Source organism: Musa acuminata, chromosome BXJ3-7 (genome assembly GCF_036884655.1).
Source record: "Musa acuminata AAA Group cultivar baxijiao chromosome BXJ3-7, Cavendish_Baxijiao_AAA, whole genome shotgun sequence".
Classification (NCBI taxonomy): Eukaryota; Viridiplantae; Streptophyta; class Magnoliopsida; order Zingiberales; family Musaceae; genus Musa; species Musa acuminata.
The window spans coordinates 37,252,501-37,264,154 of record NC_088355.1 but is presented as its reverse complement, the minus strand read 5'-3'; the positions used below and the strand labels follow the sequence as shown (position 1 = coordinate 37,264,154).

General features: G+C 38.1%; 3 protein-coding genes across 6 annotated transcripts in view; 2 read left to right on the top strand and 1 right to left on the bottom strand.

Annotated features, from left to right (window-relative positions):
* The first annotated feature begins 252 nt into the window (after positions 1-252).
* Positions 253-1,936, top strand: LOC135642934 (probable methyltransferase TCM_000168). The gene is made up of 2 exons (XM_065159416.1): positions 253-337; positions 1,524-1,936. Exons 1-2 carry the CDS (start codon positions 253-255, stop codon positions 1,934-1,936), a joined length of 498 nt encoding a protein of 165 aa, XP_065015488.1.
* A 596-nt stretch (positions 1,937-2,532) lies between these two features.
* On the bottom strand, positions 2,533-10,178 carry LOC135641994 (uncharacterized). 4 transcript variants are annotated; one of them, XM_065157726.1, is made up of 4 exons: positions 10,007-10,178; positions 9,315-9,445; positions 7,974-8,142; positions 2,533-6,229 (listed from the first exon to the last, which is right to left on the bottom strand). In XM_065157726.1, exons 1-4 carry the CDS (start codon positions 10,107-10,109, stop codon positions 3,066-3,068), a joined length of 3,567 nt encoding a protein of 1,188 aa, XP_065013798.1. In that variant the 5' UTR covers positions 10,110-10,178; the 3' UTR covers positions 2,533-3,065. The 4 variants fall into 4 exon arrangements, with proteins under 4 accessions (XP_065013798.1, XP_065013799.1, XP_065013801.1 ...); XM_065157727.1 differs by having other exon boundaries at positions 9,315-9,508; positions 10,007-10,144; XM_065157729.1 differs by having other exon boundaries at positions 9,315-9,456; positions 10,007-10,121.
* Positions 10,179-11,481: 1,303 nt separating this feature from the next.
* LOC103992959 (BAG family molecular chaperone regulator 5, mitochondrial-like) overlaps positions 11,482-11,654 on the top strand; it is a 913-nt gene continuing 740 nt past the window's right edge. The window contains exon 1 of the mRNA XM_009412890.3: positions 11,482-11,654. This exon is cut by the window's right edge and continues 740 nt beyond it. Coding sequence (XP_009411165.2) covers positions 11,523-11,654 — 132 coding nt within the window. The 5' untranslated portion in view covers positions 11,482-11,522.

The window sequence follows — 11,654 nt, the reverse complement described above, 5'->3', positions numbered from 1 at the left end:
GATGAAATTGAAAATATTAAATCTTTATCATAATTGGGTTGGTGGAGATAGAACTAACAATGATTTAACATCTTATCCTAATAGGATTTATATCTAACACGTGGATTAACTTGAGGTTTAGAGAAGCAGTTGATCAATTTTGCCCTCTATGTCTGGATTTAGATTCTTAATTCTCCACATCATGACACTAATCCTTTAAGCTTTAGTGCAATAGTTAAATTGCTCTTCAATTATTGGCTTTCATATTCGGACATGTCTGCACCACAAACAACGGACGCCCACAAAGCTAAGTTCCTTTTTCGAGGAATCACTTTGCATTATTGTGAATGCGTGAATAGTATGTCAAATACTAAATAGTTGCACACCTCATCTCTCTCTTTCTAATCCTCCATCCTATCCACTTACCTAACTCTCTCACGTTCCAAGTCCTTGATCTAAATCGGTACATAAATAAAAGCTATTTTATCAATCCTTTCTAGATTCACTAGAAAGGAACTCTCACGAACACTCAAAAGTATTTTATTTCTGGCTCTCATAAAAATCTTAAAATTCAGTGTATATTTATAAGAATAAATCTTAATAACTATATTTTTCTACTTGAATTATTAATCCAAATTCTAATCTTAACCTATCAAAATATTTAAATTTGAGTAGGATTCCTTCTTGATATTTAGAATGATTTCTAAAGGTCTCCTATCTACAGCTTTGTTACAGATAACTATGGTTGTCAGTCTTGAAGTGATGATACAGGAAGCAGGTCCCAAATTTGTTTGGAGTGATCGGCCAATGTCAACACCAAATCTTATTGAATCTTTATCATAATTAGGTCACTGTATGCTGGAGATAGAACTAATAATGATTTAACATTTTTTTTATCCTAATACGATTTATGTTTAACACGTGGACTAACTTGAGGTTTCAAAAAACTTGTAATTAATTTTGCTCTCTATCTCTTAAAACTCCACATCATTACACTAATCTTTAAGCTGTTGTGCAACAGTTAATTACTCCCCAATTATTGCCTATCGTATCCAACATGACTACATCACAAACAAAACCCCACAACATGACAACTCAATTTATACACATTATATATATATATATATATATATATATATATATATATATATATATATATATATATATATATATATATATATATGTATATGGTAGGTGGTATACTTAATCTTTGTTAGTCAGTACATATGAGGAATCAAATTGATGAGAACTAAAATTGAGATCCAAATGTAAAAATTGAAGCGATCAAGGAAGTCGATCCCCTCGAAGCGATCATTTGTGATGCTGCTTCCAGCAGCGCCACCACACCCTAAAATCGGAATTAGAATGGAAATTGAAATAATCAATTTCAATTCAATTCAAAACCTTAAAAAACTGAATATTAAATATTAATAAAAAAATTATGATTCCGGTTTGGAATCAAAATAGCCTGAAAATGGTATAGTTTCCTATCCTTTTTTCATGCAATCAGAATTGAAACCGTCAATTCTGAAGTGTGGCTACAGTACCCCTGAGAAGATGGTGGTCGTCGACTTGGGTTGTTTCTCTGGCCCAAACACTCGGCGATCCGGTCGTCGTGGTGGTCTCCGAGGTGCTCGACGTCATTGGCGGCCTGCAGAGAAATTACTTGGGACGTCAGGAGCCACCGGAGATCCAGTTGTTCTCGAATGACAGCCCAGGGAACGACTTCAATTACGTTTTCCGGTCCCTGGGCGAGTACGAGCTGGGGAAGGTTGAGGAGGAGAAGGGGAATCTGCAGGAGCCATACTACGTGGTGGGAGTGCCGGGCTCCTTCCACGGCAGGCTGTTCCCATCTCGGAGTGTCCACTTCTTTCCACTGTTCCAGCAGATCTCAACAGGTTCTCTCATGTTGCCCTCCTCTTACTCATCTCAATCGCCGCCTTTTCTTCCATCTTGATTCCAATACATGCATCTTTATTCACGTAAGAAAGAAACGATGTCAAAAGAGTCTAAAGTCCGAAGACTGACCCCATCTGGAAGCTCTTCCTGGGAAGAACAGTGAGAGAATGCTTTAATATCTGATATCACATTGTATCTATCCGTCGATCCATTCTCGCTCTAGTGATCCCAAAATGTCAGGTTCCTCAAGGACTTGACACTGAACAGGGAGTCTCACTCAACAAAAAGAAGGTCTACATTGCAGAAACAAGCCCACCGGAGTGTCATAAAAGCATATATCAAGATCAATTCCAAAGAGGTCAACTCGAGATTTGCAGCTAATGTTTCGAGGCGTCTCCTCAAAGAGAAAACTAAGCAGAACGTATTTTCCATTTCTTGAAGAAAAAGGATGACAGCCATTTTGCTGCTGCTTGATGTTCGACTCCGTCCTTTGCGTCGCAATAGGAACACTAGACATTTCGTCGAACACCCTTTTGCCTGCGGTTGCCAGTTGCACCAAAAAGCGCTGTCCTCCTTGGGCAGTAAACCACCTTCTTGTAGACTATATACAGAGTCCGGGGGCTCAAAACTTAGCATTCCAAGCACCACAAGCACTTAGAAGAAGAGAGAGACATCCACTTGATTGCATTCAAGTAGCTAAGATATGTGCCAGATGACAAGCTTTTGGAAGAGAGAGACATCCTCACGAGTTCATCTTCATGGATACAGGGACATTTGATGTCCAATAAAGCATGATACCAAGTGTACACAAAATTGGAGTAACTTCAAAAACATAAAAGAATTCCATCGATGTAGAGCGAATTCTGTACCAGTGGAAGACTGGAGAGAAACTCCCCAATATTTCTGCATGCATCTTGTAGTATTTGAGAACTGAGGTGAGTTGAAAACTGAAAGAAAAGCTACCATGATACTCAAGGAATATAATCAACCAAGCTTCAGTCAAATCTATCCAGGCAGAGATCCCAGGCGTCGGGACAACTTTGCAGCATTGTAGAAACCTTAAACATCTTGATCTGGTCTAAAAAGGAAGCTTACCTTCGATATGATTCTACATAATTTTTCAGGCACCTGTGAGATCCCAGAAGTGCATGTGGTTTTCTAGGAACTGATTATCTCAATTTGGGCTCCTAAGTCAATGTTGCAAGCTTCTTCTCGAGATGTTTGGCTGAGCGAAGAGCCTCTAAAGCTTCTGCCTGCTTACCTGCCCGTTTAAAATTGAGTGCTCGGTGCTTCTCAGCCTTGATTTGTTCTTCCAGATCAGCTTTCTCCATGCGTTGGTTACCACTCCTGTCAAAATTTGGCTGGGCATCTGTTTCACGATATGGTTGGCTGGTAATAACACTATCCTCCAATCCAATAGCTTTAAGGGCAGACAGAAGTTGAGGATCAAGAAAATCCTCCACAACTACATCATCCATCGCTTCGGATTTGTTGCCGGTCATGTTAGTGCTTGAACCTTGATCAAAGTCTTCCAATTGTTTTTCTAAAGCCTTTGCTAATTCAAGTTCAGCCTCTGATTCATCTATCTTTCCTTCTCTACGCAACTTGAGAGCATTACGTTTATGAGACAAGGACTCCTGTTGAATTCTGAAGCGGTCACGGCCTGATTTTGGTTTCTCAGATGGGCTAGGTATGTTCTCTTGCTTTAGAGCAGTACTGTCAGGAGTTAAAGAACCTCGCGTAACCACATCTGCTTGTTGACCATCTTCCAGACTCTTCTCCAAGAGCTTTGCCTGTCTCAGTTCCTCTCGGGCTTCTGCAAGTTTCCCTTCTCTCTTCAGTGCAACAGCCTTTCTCTTGCGTGCTAAAATTTCATCCCTGAAAGCATCAGCCACAAGTGCCACCTTCTGTTCTTGTGCTCCCATGTTATTCGTTTCAGTGGCATCTGTTTCCTGACTCTGAAAATGTGAAGTTGTGTGACCAATTTCACCACTTTTTGAGCTGGTCTTCTCTTTCAAAGTACTCTCCACAGCCAACATAACAGGTGCACTAGTAATAGAGAAAAAGTTGGCATCTGTACCCTCTCTTTTCACTGATCCCCTCATTGATGAGTGCAAAGCTTCAGCCTCACTGCCAGAGAGACATTCCAAGTTCAGGGACTGGTTTGACTGGTGCAAAGTGGAATTTCCCACGGGAACATGCAGTGGGACTGCTGCATCTTTTGGTGTTTTGTTTAGCGCAAATGATGCTAGGCTTCCAGCAGTGTTTCGTGCATCACCAGAAGCATGCTCTTTAACAGAGAGATTTTGTGGAATCAAGGTTTCAAAACCAAGTGAATCCACCTCCACAGAGCTGACATTACTAGAGACTTCCATTTCTGTCATTTGGGTCTCCAGGGCTTTTGCTTTTTCCAGCTCTTCCTCAGCTTCCTCAGTCCTTCCTTGGCGTCTTAGTGCCAGAGCTTTTCTTTTTATGGCTAATAATTCTTTCTGAATGTCAGCCTTGCTTCTCTTTGCCTTCATAGGAGCCAAAGGAGGGGCATTATCATGCGTAGATGGATCATTCATCTGTTTAGATGCTCTATTTGTCATGCCAACAGATTCAACATCATCATCCTCATTCCACCCCATATTTTTCAAAAGTGACAAAAATGCAGGATCATGCATATCTTGCTCTGTTACCTCGGTCTCATATCTTTCCTCCCCAAGATTCAAACTCCTGGTATCACCACCTTCATGCACATGTGTGATGTCCAAATTCTTCTTTGCCACCTCAGCGACAGGCTTTCTGTGAGTACTTTTCATATTTTCCAGTTGTTCCAGAACCTTTTCTTTCCTCAAGTCTTCTCCATGGTTTCTTGGAGCACTTTCCATCTCTTCCAGTTGTTGTTCTAAAATCTTTCCTTTCTTCAATTCTTCTTCTGCCTCTTCTATTCGACCTTCCCTTCTAAATGTGAGCACCCTCTTTTTCAAAGCCAATAGCTCTTTTTGAACCATTAGCTTACTTTTTGGTGGCGACTTAAAATGAGAACCTGTTGTTTCAGCAACATTCTCCTCTTCAACTGTTTGCATTGCAGCCACATCAACTTGAGGGCTTGAACTCTTCTTCTTAAATTCTGATGCAACAATTTCAGAACTACATTGCATACCCACCAGGTCCTTTTCCAGTAATTTTGACTTCTTCAGCAGCTCCATCGCCTCTGAAATATTACCATCCCGTTTTTGGCTGAGTGCCTCCCTTTTCAGACTAAGCACTTGTCTGCGCAGTGCCTCCCTATCAAAAGGAACATATTCATTGCTTTGACTGGCTGGTTGTTCTTCATCTTCGTCAGACCAACCAAATGATTTTAAAGCAGCCACTAAATCTGGGTCATTCATATCACCATCAGTCACCTCAAAATTGCCATCAATAGGAAGATCATCTGAGAAAACAAGCTGGTTGTCAAATTGGAATCCAGCGTTGGATGCATGGTCTAATGCTAGGTTATCTTGTTTGTCTTCATTAAGACTATTGATTAGAGAATGCAGCTCATCATCCGATTCTTCAGCCTCACCCAATAGCTCTTGTTCTTCTATTTGTTTTTCTAATAATTTAGCCCTCTTCAGCTCCTCCTTTGCTTCAGAAAGTTTTCCTTCTCTTTTCAAAAACAGTGCCTTCTTCTTAAGAGCGATGACCTCTGACTTATCAACACCACCCTTTTTAATACCTTGACAGGATTTTTGAGAAACTAGTGCAAGAAGATTTGACAATTCACCCTCCAAACTAAGCTTTGCTGGTCTTTTATCAGCATCATGAAGATCTGCATCAGACCATCCCAATTCTCGAAGTTCTGCTGCAAGGTCATCCTTGACTTCTGTACCCCTTTGAGAGGATAATTTCTGGTTACCACCAAATTCTTCATGACCTTCGATTTTCTGGATGCCGGCAACAGTACTAAAATTGGATGTCTTTGCAGCCATTCGCCGGTTCTTTCGTAGTGTAATTTCCAAAGCACCAGCTTGCCTTTCAAGTTCTTTACCACGCTTGAATGCCTGAAGTGCTTCCTCAGATTGTCCTTCAGCCTTCAAAGTTTTATACTTTCTCTTCTCTTCAACTGCTTGTTGACGCAATTCCTCTGGATCACCTAACATAAGATCCACCTTAAGATTGTTGTGTGTATCAACTGACACGCTTCTAATATTATCTCCTTCCCTCCTGGAACTAGAGCAGGATGCACTGCTTGGTACCAACTTATGATCAAGATTCACAAGATTGTTTGAATTTTGTTCACATAATGATGTATGCTTTCCATCAGTTCCAAGAATCTGACTTAGAACCTCTTCCTCATGCTTGAAAGCCTGTTTTGCATTAACTGCAAAAAAGAATACAAGCAAATTCTAAGATGACCTCTTTGCATTTTATAGATCATATACACATTTCAGATAGATTTGGCTATAAGCTATATATGTAACCATGAAAGCAGAATTTTTTTTTTGAAGTCTCCCAATATCTTTATATATTAAAATATGTAAGACAATGATATTTCTTCAAATTCCCTTTTATTTCTCTTTTCTTTCCTTTGAAGGCAATATGTGCAGCTTTGCATATAAAACTTTTGAAGAATTAAATTCACATAAGGAGCACCTCAACAGGTAAAAGAAGTCCTTGCATGAAGCACTGCATATTTTCTATCAGAAAGCAGATTACGTACATAGGGCTGTAAAAATAATTTGTTCCTGAAGATCTCAGGCTTGGTGTGATGTCCAGCTGAAGCCTGCTAAATCACAAGCCCACCAAGCCAAGCCCAAACAGCTAAAGAATTGTTCATCAGCATATTGAGCCAAACCCTAACTTTAGCCTGTTCACTCCTGTTTGGTTCAGTAAGGACCTGGCCAAACTTTAACTTAGTTTGAGTTCTCTCCAATATGTATTTAACAAGACATACATGTGATCTCTACTATATATTATCATTAATGGCCAACTTTAATCATGCCAATAGTATGTATATGCTTATAATAGCAAGATACAGAAAGCCTAATACACTGCAGCACTGGCCCTTCAGATCTCTTCTCATTCTCCCCGATCGGCTCCCAACTGGCATCCTCCATGAGTGAAAATGCTCATCCTCTCAAAATCTCCTCCTCCACAAAGGCCATGTTGGAGGCAAAGCCTGTTACACATAACACACTGGCTTTTCATGATCATCCTATCTTCTTTATCCTCATTGTCAGCCCCTCCCTTTCCTTATGCCTCCACTGCCACCACCCACCTTCACATTAACACCTCTGACTCTCAACACCTCTGCCATCACCACCTACCTTGACACCACCATAAACTCACAGCATGCCTTCCACATCGTCAAACTTCTACCCATTCCTCAGTTGCATTGCCAAGCCATTCCCTCTCAAAGGTGAACATGAGCCAAGCTTGAACAGCAGGCCTGTTGGAAAAAGAACATGCCTAATCTTATTCATGTCCAGATAACTCACACCATTAATCATAATCATTGTCTAGAACACTTCCCATCAATTTGGGGTGGTGTATTCTGAAATATTGAAGCAAATCAATGAGCAGCTACATGATGTTACTGAAATAAAAGAATTCGAATAAGGCTTTGAATTAACAAATCTTATGTCAACCCTCATAGCTGAATCAAAATCCCAAAACACAGCAATCAACAAAGAAGCTTATGATCAAAACCAAAAATATAATAGTGCAGGTAGGATCTAAATAATAGGTTATATTTGCATGCAACTAAAGGGCAATCGAAATAGTTCACTGAACCTGAATACATCGCAGAATGTTCATATTCAATGAATAGTTGACATAAAAACTTAGCTATTAGGCATGCCAGATATGAATATAAGACTTTTACTTATCAGAAATTCCTAAAAATGATGCTCCTTGCAGATAATGAGCAAAAAACAAATCCTCACTGCCACCTCAATCTTGCCTATGTCACTTCAATCTAGCCTAATTCACTGTTAATTCCTTGAGGAATCCAATTCCTGGTGTTCTCCCGTTGGAAAAAAATGAAAGAACAAAAATGTAAATGAAAATATGCTGCAACATACTTTAGAAAAAAGATATAATACTTAGTAAGCTAAAGCATTTACCTTTAGCAGTTTGCTTCCTGTGTCCATATCTCAACTCAAAGCGTGCTGCTTCCTCTATCCTTTTGCATGGCTCACATATTCGGACTGGTGCATCACCTTGTCCACGTAAAACCATTCTCTGTTGGGTGCAACTATTGCAAAACAAGCCTCCACATCTGCGACAGTGATGCTACAGAAAGAAAAGCAATACATCATTATATAGGAATCTTCTACTAACTTGTACGCAATAATGACATTGATGAACACTGAATCTTGTCATCAAGGCAAATGACTTTGGCAGAAAGCTCTATTTATTACTCATCTTCTACAAACTGTAATAATATTTACTTATTTTCAATGGTGACAACATATGCAATTTTCAAGAACATCAAAAGGTGTCAGTCTAAAGTATATTCAGAATAAATAAATATAATAATATATGTATATATATATATATAATAATCCATAAAGGAGCAAGTGAAAACAGAAACAACTGCTCATGTATGTCTTATAAAAATGCATGTTAGCAAAGTCACATCTCCTTTCATTCAAAAAACAAGTCATTTTGTGTTCAACTATTGATCCAAAGACACCAAGGCAAAGACTACAGTTCAATAATATATGTTAGTTAATTATCAATCAACAGCAGAGCAAACACAAGCTAGTTCCATCACCAACTCCAAGGTTAGCATTCTAACATACACAACAATTCTATGACAAACAGTATTTATAAACATAAATTGTAATCAGGAAAAAATTCTACCAAAATCAAGTTGAAACTTGTGCTGACTTTGACGCTAATGGCATAGGCTAAGCTTAAGCCATTCAAGTCTGGAACTTTGCTTTATAAAGTTGATAATCTGGAGGATATAAAATAATCAATTGATCTAAGTCCAAATTCTTATTGCAGAAATATTCTGCCAATTAAGCAAGAATGTGGGAATCATTTTGTACTCATTCACCCAAATATTTGGTAATACCGTTAAGATTTATCTCTAGAAACTAATAATATTCATGATATTTTCCTGCATGGTCACTGAAGCTCACTATGGATAATATTAGTATGTTATCATTCATAGGCATTCCACCAAGCAGAGATGGAAAAGAAAAGTAAACTTGTAGACACCCATACATAAAAGTTACACTTCCTTGATCCTCTTAGATACAGCCATGTCAATATAAATTCTGGAAAAGGAAACAAGGATTTAGCACCAGAAAAATAAAAACATAGAACGGATGACTAGCAATGTTAGTGCTTCCACATGATCATACATTGACAAAGACTAAGTTAAAAACACTCATACAGGAAAGAACAAAAAAAACCAGAACATGGTCATAGAAAGTACATCCAAATATGCATACCTTTCTATTGATAAAAGTGAACTGGGATGAACAACCCTGACAATGAGATCCATCTACCACCCAATTTCCTCCTCGCATTGAAGGCTTTACCGGCAAGCCAATCTTTTCCAACGTCTTTCTGGTACTACAAACTACAAAGGGACTTCAAGTGAAGATAACAGAGCCACTCAGCTTCAATGTAAATTATTGTCAACCTATTCAACATGATGCCAAGTTAGTTCGTCTTCACAGTGTCTAAGAACAATGCTTTATGCAAAGTAAGGAAGCAGCTAGCCAGGATGCTAAAAGTTTAGGTGGATAGTAGAGATAACACCATCACTTTTTAATTGAAAAAAATCAACATATTTAATCACAACATCATCCACCATAATACAAAAAGGGACGACGAAAAGTTCGATGGTAATCCACAGTGTACCCTCAAAGACGGATTAAGCCAGGCTTTAATCAGTTGACAAAAAGGGATGAGAAAAAACATGGGCGGACTTGATTCAAATCATCATCCAGAATCAAAAAGCACGAGGAGTTCAGATATCGAGCCCTAAATAGGGAAAGTAGAAGCCACATCGGAACCACGGCTGCATAGAGATAAAATTCGAACAAAAAATCCACGGAAAAGAGATGACGCTTGAGGTGCCGGCAAAAGTAGGATCGGAATCCAAATGAACCAGGACTGGAGATGCGATCGTTATTACCTTGAAAATTAGGGGAGACACGATCGAGGCTGTCGATTTCGTCGTCCCACCTTTTTAACGAGGACACTAAGAAAAAAAGACTTTTTTTTTTGTTGTTGTACATCCCTCCGACGAACTCCGGTGCGCTCGACTTACCTGTCTCTCACCAAGACAGGGATTAACGTTATCACACGCAAACGAGCCACTTTGCCGAAACGGAAATGGTTATTAACGTCATTGTCGACCCTTATATGACGTCATGTCAAACTTGAAGCCGGTGAGTAAATCCTATTCGCTGTTTTGGCCCAGAAAAATATTTTTTAATAAAAGTTCAGTGTTTAAAGATTAATAAAACTATAAAAATAAGAAAAAATTTTGAAAGATAATCTAAAAAGGTGACTAAAAATAATTAGTATAACAAGATATAAATTTTATAATTATTTTTATAGTAAAATAGGTATTAAAGATGATAATATATATATATCGAAATTGTTAAGGTTAGAAAAGAAAAAGGGTAAGGATTTAAGTAATATTAACTGTATTAAAGATGAAGATCAAAAAAATATTTGTTAATGATAACGAGATTGAGGGAAAATAAAAAATTATTTGTATAAATTATTGAATAAACAAGGATATATTTAATAATCAAATATTTATTCATAAAATTTTAAAATTAATGAAGTAAATGATGTATTAAAGAATATAAAAATAACTAAAAGTATCGAGTGTGATAATATTGAGATGTTAAGATGACTTATAAAATTATTAAAATTAGAAAAAATAAAAATCATGAGTCAACTTTAGAAAAGAATAATTATAATATCATATGTCAGAACTCGATGAATTAATTGACTCATCAATTTTATTTAATCTAAATTATTAATAAAAATATTTAAACTAAGATCGATAATAATATACTCAGATCAATCTTATTATTATCAACTTTCGATATAGAATTAATTAAAATATTATAAAATAAAATAATTAATATTAGTGATACATGAAGAATAAAGAAAAGATCTAAAAAAATTTAATAGAAACTATATATAAAAAATTTTAATATTCTAAAATTAATTAGATATATAATTTTTTACATATCTAAATCAAAAGTTGACCTCAATTAATTGCGACTGTTTTGTCCAAGACAGGTGAATTCCACGCAAGTCCCCGAGTCCAACATGAGCTTTTAACACCGTGGGCCAAGCCGGTTCTGCCAACTCAATTGATAGGGGTAGAGATGTAAATAACCTGTCAAAAGGCCCAAAAACCAAAAGGGGCTTGGCGAGCCCGAACGGACTTGGGCGGTGCCTTCCGAGATATGTTTCGACACCGAAACTCGATACCCAAAACCGATACCCCAATGAGAGAAACTGCCAATCCTACGTGCGTATACATGTACACTTCATAACGTATCAGATGTGTGTCTCTCACGGGTAATGTTGTGGGTTCATAAAGCAACATGGTCGCACCTTCTGGATCACACACCATCTCTTCCACTGCTACACCGAACTATCCCACCCTTGGAGTGAGTCGAGTAATGCGCTCCTCCACCTCTTCCTGCCTTTCCTCTACCGCCGCCACCATGGATTCCTACCCCGACAACACCTACTACTATTATTCCTCCACATCCTTCTACTACGACGGCCCAAATGACCACACCACCCGTCCG